The 19,759-nt window shown below is 41.5% G+C and overlaps 1 protein-coding gene across 5 annotated transcripts in view; it reads left to right on the top strand.

Annotated features, from left to right (window-relative positions):
- Window positions 1-19,759, top strand: part of pde4ba (phosphodiesterase 4B, cAMP-specific a) — a 444,992-nt gene that overhangs the window by 236,799 nt on the left and 188,434 nt on the right. The window contains exons 1-2 of one of the 5 annotated variants that reach the window (XM_062028306.1): window positions 3,399-3,634; window positions 3,793-3,949. The exons of 3 other annotated variants lie outside the window; for them this stretch is intronic. In XM_062028306.1, the coding sequence (XP_061884290.1) occupies window positions 3,601-3,634; window positions 3,793-3,949 (191 nt within the window). In that variant the 5' untranslated portion in view covers window positions 3,399-3,600. Of the gene's footprint in view, window positions 1-3,398; window positions 3,950-19,759 lie in introns of those variants that run through there. One more of the 5 variants, XM_062028307.1, reaches the window with a different exon arrangement.

The following is a 19,759-nucleotide window of genomic DNA, read 5'->3' as shown; positions in this document are numbered from 1 at the left end:
GATAAACAATTTTACAGAAAATTCCTAAAACCCTAGAGTGCTCCTGTTGTATAGAGGAACTTAGACCACGGTGAACACATTGGCAGATCCTTGCATTTACATTTTAACATTACTAGCAAACAAAACCTGGGATATCCACAACTGAAACGTTCTTCAAGTCACTTCCTTTTTGGCCGTTTCATAATGTGAATTATGTAACTAATCAATCAAGCTTTATTGTCGACTCCAACGTCCAAGTAGACATACAATCACATACAGTACATAAAACAAACAAAATACAGAATAAAAGGCATTATCACATAATATTAAAAAACAGTGCTGGTGTATATTCAGTAAAAGGCATCTAATAAATAAGTAAAAGCAGCAATGAAAAAAAAAAAAGGTTTTAAACCTCTAAAGGCTTAGTGGCCACATGCGTGGACAGCACCTTTTAGCTCTTATTTCCAAAATTGTGTGCACTACTGAATTGGGGTCTTATGGTTGCTTATGTGGACACTTATACTGCCATCTGGTGGTGTCAGAAGAGTATAACATACAATGGAATTTGGAGAAAAAAAAGTGTAAAAATAAGAATTAGCATGTAACTAAACATGAAGTACACATTTGTGTACTTATGGACTAAGTACATCATATAATAAGATGATTCTTAGTTTTTATTCTTATTAGGGTCCATACGATTGGTACGTAACAGAACTACACCCAGGATTGGTTATTTGTATAATAAGATCATTCTTTTCTCAGGGTGGCGTGGAAGGTGTTTATCACTAAAACACAAACAAGCTTGCTGGCACTACTACTACTACCTAACTCGGGTGTTGTTGTAGCGGGTTTACTTCAGATGCAGTCAGTAGTCATTTGTTCAACTTATTTAATTATCCTAGTTGTGTTCTTTAATGTTCCATTTGAGGTCCTCTACTCAGTGGCATAGTGGTTAGAGTGTCCGCCCTGAGATCGGTAGGTTGTGAGTTCAAACCCCGGCCGAGTCATACCAAAGACTATAAAAATGGGACCCATTACCTCCCTGCTTGGCACACAGCATCAAGGGTTGGAATTGGGGGTTAAATCACCAAAAATGATTCCCGGGCGTGGCACCGCTGCTGCCCACTGCTCCCCTCACCTCCCAGGGGGTGAACAACGGGATGGGTCAAATGCAGAGGACACATTTCACCACACCTAGTGTGTGTGTGACAATCATTGGTACTTTAACTTTAACTAAACTTTTAAAAACACCAGAGTGCTGACAAGCTTTTTTGCATGAGGTCCTTAAAAACAGCAGAGCGCTCCTGTAACTCTGACAACATAAAAAGACCAGTGATTGGAGCACATACTTGTTGGTCACAAAAAACATTCATGAAGTTTGGTTTTTTTATGACTTTATTATGGGTCTACTGAAAATGTGACCAAATTTGCTGGGTCAAAAGTATACATACAGCAATGTTAATATTTGGTTACATGTCCCCTGGCAAGTTTCACTGCAATAAGGCACTTTTGGTAGCCATCCACAAGCTTCTGGCAAGCTTCTGGTTAAGTTTTTGACCACTCCTCTTGACAAAATTGGTGCAGTTCAGCTAAATTTGTTGGTTTTCTGACATGGACTTGTTTCTTCAGCATTGTCCACACGTTTACGTCAAGACTTTGGGAAGGCTATTCTAAAACCTTAATTCTGGCCTGATTTAGCCATTCCTTTACCACTTTTGACGTGTGTTTGGGGTCATCGTCCTGTTGGAACACCCACCAGGTTGTCCTGAAGAATTTGGAGGTGATCCTCCTTTTTCATTGTCCTATTTACTCTCTGTAAAGCACCAGTTCCATTGGCAGCAAAACAGGCTCAGAGCATAATACTACCACCACCATGCTTGATGGTAGGGATGGTGTTCCTGGGATTGAAAGCATCACCTTTTCTCCTCCAAACATATTGCTGGGTATTGTGGCCAAACAGCTCAATTTCATCTGACCACAGAACTATCCTCCAGAAGGTCTTGTCTTTGTCCATGTGATGTCATGTAACCAAATATTAACATTGCTGTATGTATACTTTTGACCCAGCAGGTGTGGTCACATTTTCAGTAGACCCATAATAAATTCATAAAAGAACCAAACTTCATGAATGTTTTTTGTGACCAACAAGTATGCGCTCCAATCACTCTATCACAAAAAAATAAGAGTTGTAGAAATTATTGGAAACTCAAGACAGCCATGACATTATGTTCTTTACAAGTGTATGTAAACTTTAGATTGCGACTGTATATATATATATATATATATATATATATATATATATATATATATATATATATATATATATATATATATATATATATATATATATATATATATATGTATACGTTGCTTCCTAGCAGTTCCACTGTTAGACACGGCACAGGAGCCAAGCGTGCAGTTTTTAGCAAGGTTTTAATGTACATAGAATTTCTCAAAGTTTCTCCAGCAGGACGTGACTTTTCAGTCACCTCAGTAACCTCTCTCTCCTCCTGTTCCCGGCCGCTTACTGTCAGTTGTGTCTCGCCGTCGGCACTTGCCCCGCCCCTATCTGATGGTGCTCTGCCCTCAACACCATAGACAGAGGCGGTGACCTTTGCTCCTGCAGGCAGCGCTGGCCACACCTCCCTCCACAATATATATATATATATATATATATATATATATATATATATATATATATATATATATATATATATATATATATATATATATATATATATATATATATATATATATATATATATACAGTATATATATATATATGTATGTATGTACAGCCCGGACAGATTTTTTTAACCCAATGCGGCCCCCGAGTTTGGGGATCCCTGGTTTACAGTAGTTGGTTTTCCGGAATATACAAAATAAGACTAATAGTAAAGGGAGAGGTCCTATATTTTCTCAAATGTGGCCTCCAAAACAATTGAGTTGAACATGCCTGCATTATATTGTGCAGTACAGTACAGCACATTCACATACTGTCAGTTATTATGTGCTTGTACTGTACACTGCAAAGCGCTCCCCTGCAAGCATGCCAGATGCCACCTACTTCTGTCACACACAAACATGAGTGAACTGGAATATAGATAGTTATGTATTTTAAAAACAAAAACAAGTATTAAAAATATAATGTACTGTATATATGTGTATGTTTTTTTTTAAGCAATGTGTGTTGCTTTAGTAATTCATGCACACACGTCAGTTAAAGCTGAATGGCTGCTAAAGATGAGGGACTCCAGAGTCCAGAGAGTCCACTCCACAACTTGAATGGAACTCTTACTCTGCTGGGCTGCACTGAAGGGAAGACACACACACACACACACACACACACACACACACACACACACACACACACACACACACACATGCAGAGGAACTATATGCTTTGCCAAATAGAGAGTCCACAAAGAAAGAGAGTGTCAGACCATGAACACGAGCAGAAAGAGTTGCATGATGTGACGCGTGTTGTTGTGTTTGTGTGTGTGTATGTGTGTGTATGTGTGTGACCCGATATCACGTGTGTGTTTAAATGTTAGTTTGTCTGCTTAATTAGTACCCAAGAGGGATGGCGGATATGCTGGATAACTTTTGATAGCCATGTAAATGATGTGCGGCTTAAATGTTTGCTTTATAGGAGGTGAGTGCATGTGTTGTGTTATAGAGCATATTTGAATAGAATTACAGTTGTTGTGTCATTGTGTGCGTTCACGCTTTAGGCTTGCTGAGGTGTGGGTCATTGATGTGCAAAGGCTTATTGTGCACGTGTGTGTGTGTGTGTGTGATATCTGCCCTAAGTGATTGTAGTTACGTGTGTATATACCAGCCAGTGTGTGCATGTGTGTGTCGGGGCAATGTACCGGCGTTCACCCTGTACCAGAGGAAGGGTTCATTTTGACTTCAGCGAGGAAGTCGTCAGAAAACTCCACGCCGCCAACCATGGCCACGCTCACAGGTTAGAAGACATGGCTAACCACAACAGTAAACACACTCTTTTTGTCTTACAATGACTCTTTTTTGTGTTGTTTAGTCTAGTGTTTTATCTGCTGTCAAGTTGTGATGGGTATTGTTTACATTTTAAGTTAAAGTTAAAGTACCAATAATTGTCACACACAAAGTGTGGTGAAATTTGTCCTCTGCATTTGACCCATCCCCTTGATCACCACCTGGGAGGTGAGGGGAGCAGTGGGCAGCAGCGGTGCCGTGCCCGGGAATAATTTTTGGTGATTTAACCCCCAATTCCAACCCTTGATGCTGAGTGCCAACCAGGGAGGTAATGGGTCCCATTTTTATAGTCTTTGGTATGACTCGGCCGGGGTTTGAACTCACAACCTACCGATCTCAGGGCGGACACTGTAACCACTAGGCCACTGAGTAGGTTTTAACTGGGGCTAAAGTGGTACTTTTGAAACTGTGCCCAAACAGTAGGGATGGGTACCAAATCCGGTACTTTTATAAGCACCGACCAAAATCCATCCATTTACACTACCGGGTCTCGATTGTTGTAAAATCAAACGGTGCCATATTTTGATGCATTTGTTGCACTTGGCTTAATGTCCGGGCACAGACTCTTTAGGCTCAAACACTTGGCGGGTAAACAAGCAGTCAAGCAGCACTCAGCCAAACTGCTTGTAGGCAAAGTGACAATTTGTTTATGTCAACTAAGCAAGTAGAACTGATAGAAAACACTCAAGCGTAAAGTAAGGCTAGACTTTAACAAAACACACTTCCTCAACCGTGTCACCGTGTCATACTTGTTCTTATGCTTTCTGAGCTCACTGTGTTCATTGCTCGCTGTACATATCCTACGAAGTCAGACCTACACTGTTTCAATGTCCATTTCTCAGATGATATAATTGTTGATGACTGAAGTACTGAAATCAACCAAACCTAACCCCCCCCCCGACCCAAACCTCTCCACATCCCAACCCCCGGATTGTAAATAATGTAAATAGCTCAATGTATATACTCTGATGATTAACTTGTGTGATGACTGTATTATGCTGATAGTATATATTTGTACCACGAATTGATAAACGTGGACCCCGACTTAAAGGCCTACTGAAATGATTTTTTTTTATTTAAACGGGAATAGCAGATCCATTCTATGTGTCATACTTGATCATTTCGCGATATTGCCATATTTTTGCTGAAATGATTTAGTAGAGAAAATCGACGATAAAGTTCGCAACTTTTGCTCGCTGATAAAAAAAAGCCTTGCCTGTACCGGAAGTAGCGTGACGTCACAGGAGCTAGTATTCCTCACAATTCCCCATTGTTTACAATGGAGCGAGAGAGATTCGGACCGAGAAAGTGATGATTACCCCATTAATTTGAGCGAGGATGAAAGATTCGTAGATGAGGAACGTTACAGTGAATGACTTGAGAGGCAGTGATGGACGTATCTTTTTTCGCTCTGACCGTAACTTAGGTACAAGCTGGCTCATTGGATTCCACACTCTCCTTTTTTTATTGTGGATCACGGATTTGTATTTTAAACCACCTCGGATACTATATCCTCTTGAAAATGAGAGTCGAGAACGCGAAATGGACATTCAGTGCCTTTTATCTCCACGACAATACATCGGCGAAATGCTTTAGCTACGAGCTAACGTGATAGCATCGTGCTTTAACTGCATATAGAAACAAAAAAATAAACCCCTGACTGGAAGGATAGATAGAAAATCAACAATACTATTAAACTGTGGACATGTAAATACACGGTTAATGCTTTCCAGGCTGGCGAAGGTTAACAATGCTGTGCTAACGACGCCATTGAAGCTAACTTAGCAACTTAGCAACGGGACCTCACAGAGCTATGCTAAAAACATTAGCGCTCCACCTACGCCAGCCAGCCAGCCCTCATCTACTCATCAACACCCGTGCTCACCTGCGTTCCAGCGATCGGCAGAAGGACGAAGGACTTCACCCGATGCGTTTGGCGGCCCGGAGACGTAGGAAGTCAAGGTGAGGTCGGCGGCTCGCGCGGCTAGCGCGGCTAGCGCGGCTAGCGCGGCTAGCGCTCCAACAAAGTCCTCCTGGTTGTGTTGCTGTAGTCCGCTGCTAATACACCGATCCCACCTACAACTGTCTTCTTTGCAGCCTTCATTGTTCATTAAACAAATTGCAAAAGATGTCCAGAATACTGTGAAATTATGAAATGAAAACAGAGCTTTTTGTATAGGATTCTACGGGTACCATAACTTCCGTTACTCTGACTTCGTCACGCGCATACGTCATCATACCGCGACGTTTCAGCCGGATATTTCCCGGGAAGTTTTAAATGTCACTTTATAAGTTAACCCGGCCGTATTGGCATGTGTTGCAATGTTAAGATTTCATCATTGATATATAAACTATCAGACTGCGTGGTCGGTAGTAGTGGCTTTCAGTAGGCCTTTAAACAAGTTGAAAAACTTATTCGGGTGTTGCCATTTAGTGGTCAATTGTACGGAATATGTACTGTACTGTGCAATCTACTAATAAAAGTCTCAATCAATCAATCAATCAGTCATATACATGCTACCCATTAGCATTAGTGATTTTACATGGCGATTACAACACCTCTAAATTTGGTAATGAGAACTACAACTAAGATGCACATTACAATCAAACACCAGGTGTGTATTGATAACAGCATTGGTATGGCCAATACCGCCTGTAAAAATACCAGTGTTTGGACAATTATTTAAAAAAAGTAATTAATTACAATTATTTGTTGCTTTGCCAAAAATTTAATTGTTACGTCGGGGGTGGCATAGTTTTGTGGTGGTCGTTCCCCCGTTTCCGGAAGCAGCGTGCTGGTGAGAAAAATGATTTCCATAACAAGGCGAGAATATGAAATGGTGCCGATGGCACGGGAAGCTACGCTAAAGCTTAGCAAAAGACTGGCCAAAAACAGGAACAAGAAGCAGGTAGAACCTGCTTCTTGTCTCATGTTGCGAATATAAAACTGCCAGGCAGAGTGTGGCGAGAGGCAGGAATAAATAGCTCTCTGATTAGTGACCGGGAGCAGGTGAGCGTCCCGACCACTAATCAGGGGCAGGTGACAATAATCAGCACCCATGGCAACAGGGAACACAAAAACAGGGGTGCTGAAACAGAACTAAACAACTAAGGGGATCTCAAACTAAATATGACATGATAATGGATCATGACAATTAAATTACTAACTCTTTAATAAATGCAATTAATTAATAGTGGAAATAATTATTGCATTACTTTAAAAAAAAAAATCTAAAAATATCTGGCTTATACAGTTGAGATGTTTCAATATTATAAAAGTCCATACACTCATAGGTGGATTAATGACCGGGCCTACCGGGCCCAGGCCCAGGGGGCCAGAGGCCCCAAGGGGCCAGGCCAACTTGGCCCCGCGGCCGCGACCCAAGCAAAACTACTTTTGCAAAAATAATAATCTTAAGCCCCAAGGGGCCAGGCCAACTTGGCCCCGCGGCCATGATCCATAGAGGGTAAGAGGCCCCAAGGGGCCAGGTCAACTTGGCCCCGCGGCCGCGACCCACAGAGGGCCAGAGGCCCCAAGGGGCCAGGCCAACATGGCCCCGCGGCCATGATCCATAGACGGTCAGAGGCCCCAAGGGGCCAGGCCAACTTGGCCCCGCGGCCACGATCCATAGAGGGTCAGAGGCCCCAGGGGGCCAGGTCAACTTGGCCCCGCGGCCACGATCCATAGACGGTCAGAGGCCCCAAGGGGCCAGGCCAACTTGGCCCCGCGGCCACGACCCACAGAAGGCCAGAGGCCCCAAAGGGCCAGGCCAACTTGGCCCCGCGGCCGCGAGCCACAGAAGGCCAGAGGCCCCAAGGGGCCAAGTCAACTTGGCCCCGCGGCCACGATCCATAGAGGGTAAGAGGCCCCAAGGGGCCAGGTCAACTTGGCCCCGCGGCCGCGACCCACAGAGGGCCTGAGGTCCTAAGGGGTCAGGCCAACTTGGCCCCGCGGCCATGATCCATAGAGGGCCAGAGGCCCCGAGGGGTCAGGCCAACTTGGCCCCGATCCATAGAGGGTCAGAGGCCCCAAGGGGCCAGGCCAACTTGGCCCCGCGGCCACGACCCACAGAGGCCCCAAGGGGCCAGGCAAAATTGGCCCCGCGGCCATGATCCACAGAGGGCCAGAGGCTCTCAATCATTATTATCAAAGCTAATTCTCAAATTGGATGGATCACACAACCTCACTCACATATTCTTTATCAATTATTAAAGGTTGTTTCTGAATTTTGATCACAGAACTTAATGCAAATATTCTTGATTGATTGACAAAGCTCATTCTCAAATTTTGATTACACAACCTTACTCTGACAAATTATCATTATCAAAAAGCTCTATCTCGAATTTGGATCACAGAATCTCACTCAAGTATTCTTAGCTGTGCCCCTCCCCCATCAAGTCTTTCATAAACCGGTCTGTTCTTTTAGAATCTCCTCATTTGGTATTTTGAACTCGTGAGAGACTGCTCAAAATTTGGTTTCCTTTCCCTCAGTTCAGACTCAGAGATAATTTGAAATCATTCAACAAGAAGTTTAACGCGCGCACACACACACACACACACACACACTTGAGTTGAGCATTACTTGGAAATTCTTATATTTTCCATTTTGCTGTTATTATCAGCATCTTCCCATTTTGTCATTTTCTTTCGAGAAAGTTTACAGTCTGACATTTGTCACTGCTGTCAGTTAATAACTTTTTGGTCTTTGACCCATTTTGTCATTTTCTCGATTCGATCGTCACTGACCACTCTCTCCTGTCTGGCAGACATCGTTGCTGCCATCATAGCTAGCAAGCTGCCTGCAGCGGGTCATCCCTATGTTCCCCGTCCCTATGTTACCCGGGTCCTATGTTCCCCTCTACCGGGGAACTAAGGACCCTTTTTAAAAAAAAGGGTTCTATGTTCCCCGCTGCGGGGAACGTACAACACTTTTTCCAGAAAAGGGTTCTATGTTCCCCGCTGCTTCCAATGCGCGACTAAGTAAGACGCACGCAGACACGCATGACAGAGACGCGTTTAAGTTGTCGAAGGAAGGAAGTTCGCGTTTGAGTTGCTCTATCTGCTGCCGCACGCCCTGTGACAGGTTAGGTTTAGGGATGGTTTTGGTCAGGGCACAATTTCGCCAAAAAAGTGCTCCACAACGCCCTGTGACAGGTTAGGTTTAGGGATAGTTTTGGTCAGGGCACAATTTTGCCAAAAAAAAGTGCTCCACAACGCCCTGTGACAGGTTAGGTTTAGGGATGGTTTTGGTCAGGGCACAATTTCGCAATTTCGCCAGATACAATGCAGGGAACATAGGACCCTTTTTTAGAAAAAGGGTCCTAAGTTCCCCGGTCGCATACAAAGACCCAGGAACAACCGGGGAACATAGGACCCGGGGAACATAGGACCCGGGGAACATAGGCACGCTCCCGCCTGCAGATAGCAACATTTTGGTGTCCTTTGGGAAAATATTTAGAAAGAAGACAAAAGTACACACAGTTGTACAACTATTATCTTTATGATCTTTTTTTTGTTAGTTTCTCTGTTACTGTGTGTGGCCAATTAAGCGACTTTTGGCCATACCTGGCTGGTGACATTTAGCGACTTTCTGGTTGATGTTAAGATTAATAATAGCAACAGTTCTCTTCATCTTAATGCAATTTATTGTGTCTGTCTCTCCACATTTTGCCATTAGGTACTTTGAGCTCTTGTTGGTCAGTCACTCTAAGGTACATTGTTGCTGCCATCATAGCTAGCAAGCTGCCTGCAGATAGCGACATTTTGGTGTCCTTTGAGAAATATTAAGAAAGAAGACAAAAGTACAAGACATTGTACGATTACTATCTTTTTAAAATTATTTGTTTCACTGTGTGATTGACCGACTTTGCCGCTAGATTTCGCGTCTTTTGGCCATACCTGGCTAGCGACTAAAAACATCATTTAGCGACTTTTTGGTTGTGAAGATAAGTGGTAAAAGCAGATCTTCCTGTTGGTCTTCCCACATTTTGCCATTTGGTACTTTGCACTCTTCTTGGTCACTCCAAGGCATTTGTCCCTGCCTTCAGCTAGTCACTTGGCTCTTTTGGAATATATTTCACTGTAATTGGCTCTCTCTCTCTCTTTCTCCTCAGTACAAATCAGCCTGTTCCCTTGCCATTCATCACTGACCACTCTGCTCTCCTGTCTGTCAGACATTATTGCTGCTTGCAGATAGCTTGGGGTCCTTAGAGAAAATATCAGAAGAGAAAAGTACACAATTATCTTAATTATCTTTTTTATTCAGTCAGTCCTTCAGTGAGTCCCAGTGTGTTGGCGATTAAGCAACGTTGGCATTCAATTAGCGACTTTTGGCCATACATGGCTGGCGACTCAAAAAACTAGAAAAAAAGTACAAAAAGTTGTACAATTAATATCTTTATTATCCTTAATTCCCCTGAATCCTAGAGTGTGTTGCAATTAAGCAACTTTGCTGCTAGGTTTAGCGACTCTTGTTTTGGGCATACCTGGCTAGCGACTACAAACATTATTCAGCAACTTTTTGGCTGTTAAGATTAACGTTAATAAATTAAATCCTAATACAATTTATTGTGTTGGTCTCGCCATCTTGCTATTAGGTACTTTGAATTCTTGTTGGTCTCTGCTAAGGTATCTGGCTGTTGTCTTTGCCTTCAGTTAGTCACTTGGCTCTGGAATATATTTAACTGTACTTGGCTCTCTCTTTCTCCTCAGTACAAATCAGTCTGTTCCCTTGCCATTTAGACATTTTCTTGATTGGATCATCACTGACCACTCTGCTCTCCTGCTGTCTATCAGACATTGTTGCTCCCATCATAGCTAGCAAGCTGCCTTGGTGTCCTTTGTGAAAATATTTAGATAGAAGACTAAAGTGCACAAAGGTGTACAATTATTATCTTTTCAAAATATTTGTTTCACTGTCAGTGTGATTGACCGACTTTGCCGCTAGATTTCGCGTCTTTTGGCCATACCTGGCTAGCGACTGAAAACATCATTTAGCAACTTTTTGGTTGTGAAGATAAGAGGTAAAAGCAGATCTGCCTGTTGGTCTTTCCACATTTTGCCATTTGGTACTTTGCACTCTTGTTGGTCACTCCAAGGCATTTGTCCCTGCCTTCAGCTAGTCACTTGGCTCTTTTGGAATATATTTCACTGTAATTGGCTCTCTCTCTCTTTCTCCTCAGTACAAATCAGTCTGTTCCCTTGCCATTTAGACATTTTCTTGATTCGATCATCACTGACCACTCTGCTCTCCTGCTGTCTATCAGACGAATCAGTTGATTCTCTGCTCTCAATTGTCTATGCTAGTAAGCTGTTATTCTCTGCTTTGGAGTGTTGATGCTGGGTTGCTAGTTTTCTAAATCACCTCACACACTTGAAGGAAGCAGCACCGATCATAAACACACAAACAAACTCACACACACACACACACACACACACACACACACACACACACACACACACACACACACACACACACACACACACACACACACACATAGTTGGTTTATCTGTTGTGATAGGCAAAGAGCCAATGTGCAAAGAAAGAAGGGAAATATGGATCATAAACGTTTAAGTGGAGGAGCTAGAAAAAAAATTCAGCAAGAAAAGAAAAAAAAGGAATCAGTTTTACTTGAGAGTGTTCCAAATATCTCCAGCTTCTTCAGTACAAAGACATCTGCTGAAAGCAATTCTATAAATGCTACTGCAAATTCAGCTAAGGTTAGCAATGCACCTGAGCTAGCATGTAGCTCCCAAGATCCTGAGACCACTACAAGTGTAGACACTGAACCAAATGCTTCTGATGCTTATGATTCAACCAATTCAGCAGTAGCCAGTTGCTCGGATGAATGTGAGGTCACTGCACCTCTGGACAGCATAGAAAATGAGCTGAATCTTTCTTCAACACCATCTACAGTGACAACTCTACCTAGTGATCCCGCTAAATGGGCTGAGACCCTCACTGAGTCAATGAAGGAAGTTCTTATTCAAAGAGGTGCAAAATCATTTCACAACCGTCACAGCCATTATCCAGCTTCTGTGAGGAACAGTGGGCTAGGAGGCAAAACCCGATGCCTAAACAATGAACATTTTACTTCACACTTGCCCAATGGACAACGAGTACAAAGAGAGTGGCTGATGTACTCTCCCTCTACTGGTAATGTTTACTGCTTTGCATGCAAACTGTTTTCCCCAAAAACGCATTCTTTTGTGACAGGCTATTGTGATTGGAAACACTCAGAAAGATTTGGTGAACATGAGCGAAGTGCTGAGCACATAACCTGCATGCAAGCAGTCTTGAACCGCGCCAAAGGTGCCACAGTTGATGCAGACCCGTTCAAACAGTTTCAGGCAGAGAGCAGCTATTGGAGGCAGGTGTTACAAAGAGTTGTTGCAGTCATTAAATTCCTTGCAGAAAGGGGCCTTGCATTTAGGGGTAAAAATGAATCGTTAGGGTCTCCTCTCAATGGGAACTACCTTGGTATTCTGGAGGTCCTGGCTGAATTTGATCCCTTTCTAAAGGATCACATCAGAAAGTTTGGGCAGATGGGTCGAGGTAATACCTCATATCTGTCCTCCACCATTTGTGAGGAATTCATTGAATTGATGGGTGCAAAAACCAAACAGGCTATAGCAGATGAACTGCAAGCAAGCAAATACTACTCTATCATTGTGGATTCAACCCCAGATTTATCTCATGTGGACCAATTGACATTCATATTCCGTTTTGTTAGCAAAGAGGGCAGTGTTGTTGAACGCTTTGTGGGTTTTGAGCCCATTACTAGCCATACAGGTGAAAGTTTGGCTAACTGTGTCATGTCTGTGTTGGAAAATCTAGGGTTAGAGCTGTCAAATTGCAGGGGGCAGGCTTATGATAATGCCAGCAACATGTCAGGGAGGTATAATGGGTTGCAGGCTCACTTAAAGAAAAGCAACCCATTAATACACTATATTCCATGTGCAGCTCACTCTTTGAATTTGGTGGGAGTCAACAGCATTGACAGATGTGGAAATGAAGTCTCTAAGTATTTTGACTTGATTCAGTCTATTTACAACTTCACAACTGCATCCACACACCGATGGGACAGGGTATTTGGCAATTCCAACATAGATCTCACACTTAAAGCTTTATCCAACACGCGTTGGAGTTGCCGTGCAGAATCTACCAAAGCACTGTGGCAGAACTACAGTAAAATAAAAGCAGCACTACAGGTTATTTCCACTGATGACACAGAGAAACGAGACACACGAACTGAAGCTGACAGTCTAGTGCGGAAGCTGGATTCACTTGAGATGGCCTTCATGGCAGGCTTTTGGGACACTGTTCTGTCCAGATTTCAGGCCACAAGTCTGCAACTTCAAAAAGCAGACATGGACCTTGGTACAGCAGTTAGATTGCTGGAATCTCTGCGCACCTTTGTTCTCTCCCAAAGAGATCTATTTGATCATTTTGAGCAGAAAGCCTTAAACATGTTGGGTGGCACCCCATCTTACAGGGCTGAACGGACGAGGAAACGTAAAAAGTTTGCTGATGAATCAGCATCCCCAGATGTTGTGCTTGAGGGAAGGCAACTGTTTCAAATAGAGACATTTATTGCCTCTATTGATCAACTGAGTTCAAGCCTTAATCACCGTCTGGAGGCCTACAAACATCTGAACAATTTGTTCAGTGTCCTTTTCTCTTTGGATACAGAGTCCAATGCTTCAGTCCTTCACAAGGCCAAGATTCTCACTGAATCATACCCATCTGACCTCAATGAAAGTCTTGGACAGGAGCTTATACAGTTCAAATCTTTTATACAGCTCAACAACACTGATGAGGAGAGGACCCCTTCAGGACTGCTCAAAACAATAATACATTTTGGACTACAGCCTACGTTTCCTAATACATACATTGCGCTACAGATTTTTCTCACTCTACCGGTCAGTAACTGTGAGGGAGAACGCTCATTCTCTCTTTTGTCAAGAGTAAAAAATGAGCTGCGCACAAGAATGACTCAGAAAAGATTAAATGCGTTATCTCTAATGGCAATTGAGAGTGAGCTGACAAGAGAGTTGGACTTCAATGATGTGGTGGATGATTTTGCAAAATTGAAAGCACGAAAGAAACCCCTTGCTTAAAGGTGCACTGTGTAAGATTTTTAGGTTATTTCCAGAATTCACCCATTCACTAATGTTAGGCTACCTGTTTTCATGAATACTTACCACCACCATAAAATTCTAAGTATCCATTATGACTTGGAGAATTGCACTTTTGCCATTTCTGGGAAGTGTCACCTGGATTGTGAAGATAGGATTGACTTTAGGCAGAAGCTTGGTGCTTTCTCTGGCAAACTGAACCTCAAGCTTCATTCTCTGCAGCTTTGCATTCTTGTGCAGACTTTCATCCACAAGGAACTTTTCAACTTCCCCACTATCGTGAAGGGGCCATCAAAAGATTTCAGTGTGTCCAGCATGTCTAGTCTCTTACTCTCCTTTCTTTGAGCCATCTCTTGTTTCTCATCTGCCCTACTCTCGAATTTTGCCTTCATGAATTTACTCCAGTTGAGTTCAACCTCCCTTTTTGCTTGTGCTGCTGCCTTGAAACCTCTGAAGCTCCTGGCTCTTCTGTAAAATTATTGACCTATTGACTGCGTTCAGTGTGCCCAACTTCTTCAGTTTGTAGTCCACCTTGCCACATTGTCTCTCCATCCCAATGTTGTGCACAGGGGTGCCATCAATGTTACTAGCCTGTTCACTGACAGGGTCCATTGGGAAGGTCTCCTCATCCATCCTCTGCCTGGCCAGGACAGTCTTCAGATGGGGCAGCATGAGATCTGTCAGCTGCTTCACTTCATCCAAGTATTCGGCAGCCACGTCTGACACTGAGTTCAGGACATGTCCAGTGCCTGTCCAGCCACTATAGCATTCTTGGAAATGGGCTATCTTGACCTGCATGCAGCCCTTGTACCATGAACTGGCCTACACCTTTCTTTGTGGTGCTCTCCGATGCATGTTATCATTTTACCTTTCTCCTTCTCCTCAAGCTTAACCACAAATAGATACAGACTTTGAGCCTCAATTTGCTGCACAGCTGCCGTTATGCCAATGTGTTTTCCTAAGATATTATTTTATTTTTAATGATAGAAGGGAGGAAAAGGGGGCAAAAATCATGTCCGATTTAGTTTTTTGGGTGGGTTGGGGGGTTTATTTCATGATAGCTACCAACTTCCAATACATAATATCTCTCAAATGACCCAATGCACCATCACTGAAGTGGGCGTAATCATTTTCAAAAATGTTTATTTTTAGGCCATTTATCCCCTCCCCCTGTGTCTGTGTGAAACCTGTGCTTGTCAGTGTCTGTGTGGTATACCTAATAGTGTGTGTGCAGTATGTGCACTCTTCTGTACAGTACAGTGTGCATGTCTGTTCACAGTATACAGTATTTCTTGCATAGTGCGTGCGTGTGTGTGCGCCCACACGCGCGGGGGGTTGAGGGGCCAAGACCATGTCAGGCCCAGGGGGCCAAAATTTCTTAATCCGCCCCTGCATACACTTAACAATTTATTACCATTTCTAAGTGCTTTGTAAAAGGGAAACTCCCAGGAAGCTGTAACAGGAAGCTAATAGCTAAGTGACACGTGACGTCAGCACCCAGACAGAGTAGCATTAGCTCAGCTGTGTTTGTTAGCGCAGACTCGCAATTTGCAGGCAGTTACAGCAGCTCTGTTGAATATTTTTCCAGGATTGTGGTAGCGCTAGTTGACAAAGTGGTTGAATGTGCCTCGATGGCGGGATTCTCCTTCTCAAACGGGGTATTGAGAGATTGCAAGCTTGTCACGTTAATCATTGATTTGTTGTACATTATTCCCTCGAAGTAATAGTGTGCATGTGTGCGTTGTTTGCTGTGTGATGTCGCCTCCTTCTATTTGACATCAAGTTAATTTTAGTGTTTCTTCATTAGATAAAAGATATTTCCTGCATTGAGCTTGCTATGCTTCTAACGCTGTCTTGCTGACATACAACCGTATCAAAAGCAGAGTTCACATTCCTTCAAATGTCTCAGTCATGGCGCTATAAAGTACATAGAAGTAATTCATTATATTACTCGTTACAAATAAAAGTAAGTTAGAACATTATCATATAACAGCGTTATTCATAACACTGGTAACTACTTGGTTTTGGAGCGATGCCCAAATTAATTTAAACCCAAAACTAATGTAACGTATCCAAACAACAGAAGAATAAGGACTTAATACATTTTAACAAGTGTCGATAGAAACATGTTCCAACAGAAAGTAATCAACTATAGCAACAAATTAGCAAGTAGATTAATAATAGTTTTGAGAAAGTAATGCAACCCTAAATGATGCAATATATTACCACATACAGTATGTCAGCAGCCAAATTAGGAGCCTTTGTAGCCAGTTTTAAAATGTTTCTATTATCATTTACATCCCAAATAAAATATTGTGATTAATACTGTTATCGCAAGATGCTGCAATATGTAGTGATCGAGATTTTAGGTCATATTGCCTATTCCTACATTGTTGCAGGTGGCTGAGTCTGCCATAATTTAGCACCGAAGGGAGGCACTAATAACTACTTGTTTCCAGTCTTGCTATTAGTTTATGTCGGCATCGGTGCCAATGTAGAACCGAGTTTTAGTTATCGGCACCCATCCCCGTAGTGCTGAGAACAGATGTACCGTTGTCTGTTGGTATTTTAGGCTTCCCGTATATATTCAGTGTGGAGTCCTACATCCTCTTTTGCACGTGTCTGATGGAAAAAAGCAACTTCTCCTGTAACATTTTCATTTTCCCCCATCAGTAGCATTAGAAAGTAGCCATTTGCAGCTTACACTATAGAGCACAGGTGTCAAACTCAAGGCCCGGGGGCCAAATCTGGCTCGCCACATTATTTTATGTGGCCCGCGAAAGCCTGGAAATAATATGCGTTAATAAAATGCTTAAAATGTTCTTACTAAATATATTTGTTCTTTCTATTTTGACATTAAAAATCATGTACTGCATGCAATTGCATATCTTTTAAAAATGAAATATTATCAAAATCAAAATACTATATTATCATGTATTCCAAAAATATTTTTTGTTAAAATAAAGATAAATACTGTACTGAAATATCTGCTTGACTTATGATTTCAAAAAAAATTATCAATCAAATCGTAGACTGTAAAATTGATGTTACGGTTCAATTCCGCCGACTGAGTTTTTACCGTAAAATCAACTTTGGTACTGTTTTTTTTCCCATATACAGTAAGACACTAAAACATTACAAAAAAAATACAAATATTATTAAAACAACAAGATGGCAGCTCTGTTGCTTGAATTTTACCGCTAAAAAGAGTGGTATTGTTTCTCCATTCCATTTCATTTATTACATTTTTTTTATCTGCTGTGAAAAAAACACTGCTTTTACTGTAAAATTCTGGTGACTGAGCTGCCAGTTTTTTTTTATTACATTTAAATATTTTTTGCAGCTTATATAAAAAAAAAAGTTAATGTATTATATATATATATATATATATATATATATATATATATATATATATATATATATATATATATATATATATATATATATGTATATGTGTGTGTGTATATATATATATATATATATATATATATATATATATATATATATATATATATATATATATATATATATATATATATATATATATATAGATGTGTGTGTATGTATATATATATATATATATATATATATATATATATATATATATATATATATATATATATATATATATATATATATATATATATATATATATATATATATATATATTTATATACACTCACACATGTATATCCATATATTACTCATTGTTAAACGCGGCCCTCTGAGGGCAACCATAACTGCGATGTGGCCCTCAATGAAAACGAGTTTGACACCCCTGCTATAGAGCAATGCTTTACTTCTGGGATGTTTAACTAATTTGTTTTGGGGCCACAATTCCAGAGAGCAAGAACCGAGGGGCTGGACTCAGCCCTTCACTAATTGTCTCATTGTATATTCTTTAAGAACCAGTGTCCTCTACAGTAGACATTTCATTTTTGGTGTACCCCGCCTACCGCCCGAATGCAGCTGAGATAGGCTCCAGCACCCCACACCACCCCAAAAGGGACAAGCGGTAGAAAATGGATGGATGGATGAGTGTATTTATTTTGTCTGAGCACTCTGTTGTTTTTAAGGACATTCTGCAAAAAAGTTGGTCAAAGAACATCTCTATCAATCAATCAAAGTTTATTTATACAGCCCTTAATCACACGTGTCTCAAAGGGCTGCACAAGCCACAATGACATCCTCGGCTCAGATCCCCCATCAGGGCAAGAAAAAACTCATCCCAATGGGATACAATGAGAAACCTTGAAGGGGACCGCAATGGACGTCAAGTGGATCTAGTTAATAGTGTGAGAGTCCAGTCCATAGTGGGGCCAGCAGGGGATCATCTTGAGTGGAGACAAGTCAGCAGCGCAGAGACGTCCCCAACTGATGCACAGATGAGTGGTCCACCCCGGGTCCCGACTTTGAACAGCTAGCGCGTCATCTGTGGTCACCTAATAACCTCTCCACGCAGGAGAGGGGGGCAGAGCAGAAAGGAGACGGCAGATCAACTGGTCTAAAAGGGGGGTCTATTTAAAGGCTAGCGTATACAAATGAGTTTTAAGATGGGACTTGATTGCTTCTACTGAGGTAGCATCTCTAACTGTTACCGGGAGGGCATTCCAGAGTACTGGAGCCCGAAAAGAAAACGCTCTATAGCCCGCAGACTTTTTTTGGGCTATGGGAATCACTAATAAGCCAGAGTTCTTAGAATGCAGACTTCTCTCCATGACAACACTCTAGTGTTTTTAAGAATCAAATGTGAGTCTCTCACAAGTTGTTTTAACTGAACTGGCAGGCCACCAGTTGAATAGTCCAAATGATTAAAAAGAGAGGACCTAAAATGGAACCTTGAGGAACACTACTAGTAAAAACTAAAGAAGTTAAACAAATGACTACTCACATTACGAAAAAAAAATTGTAACTGCCAAAAAGGAGGGGTGCCTTTAGGAGCGCATCAGTTAAGTAAATCACAAGTTTGGACCCCAGTGTTCTATGTTTGCTAGCAAGGTTAAGACTTAGAGAGACTTAGACTTCCTTTATTGTCCTTTAAATTGGAACTTTACAGTACAGATAAGAAGAAAATTGTGTTGCATTAGCTTTTTTAAGGACATTTTGCAAAAAAAAGTTAGTCAAAGATCATCTTTATGTCATTATTATAATTATATCATATTAAAATGTCAATGCAAGGATATGCTGATGTGTTTACAAGGGTCCAAGTTCCTCTTTACAACATAACCTTTCTAGTGTTCTTTAGAATTTGTTGCAAAAATGTTGGTGTCCCAAGTTTTGAACTGAACTTGGGACAGTGTCATTCTTGGGCGGCTAGTTAGAATTCATTGAGTATTCTGACAGCGCATTTGAAAAAAAAAAAAAATTAAACTGAATTTCCGAGGTTTTACAAAACAATAGCGTTGACCTTTGAAGAATTACACCCATTTTAGGCAGAAAACTAAATTTTCTCTTCAGTAAATGAAAAGAATGCTCAATTGAATTGGCCTTTGGAAAAAATGTGGCATTTCTGGGAGAAACACAAGAATGTCTACAGTTGCTAAATATAATGTGTTATTTATGAATCCATGATGTTAGCGTGACACTCCTTCTTGCAATAAATAGAAACACATGTCCTCATGG

Source organism: Entelurus aequoreus, linkage group LG19 (assembly GCF_033978785.1).
Source record: "Entelurus aequoreus isolate RoL-2023_Sb linkage group LG19, RoL_Eaeq_v1.1, whole genome shotgun sequence".
In the NCBI taxonomy this organism is placed as follows: Eukaryota; Metazoa; Chordata; class Actinopteri; order Syngnathiformes; family Syngnathidae; genus Entelurus; species Entelurus aequoreus.
The sequence above is the reverse complement of the archived record's forward strand: the minus strand, read 5'-3'. Positions and strand labels throughout refer to the sequence as shown.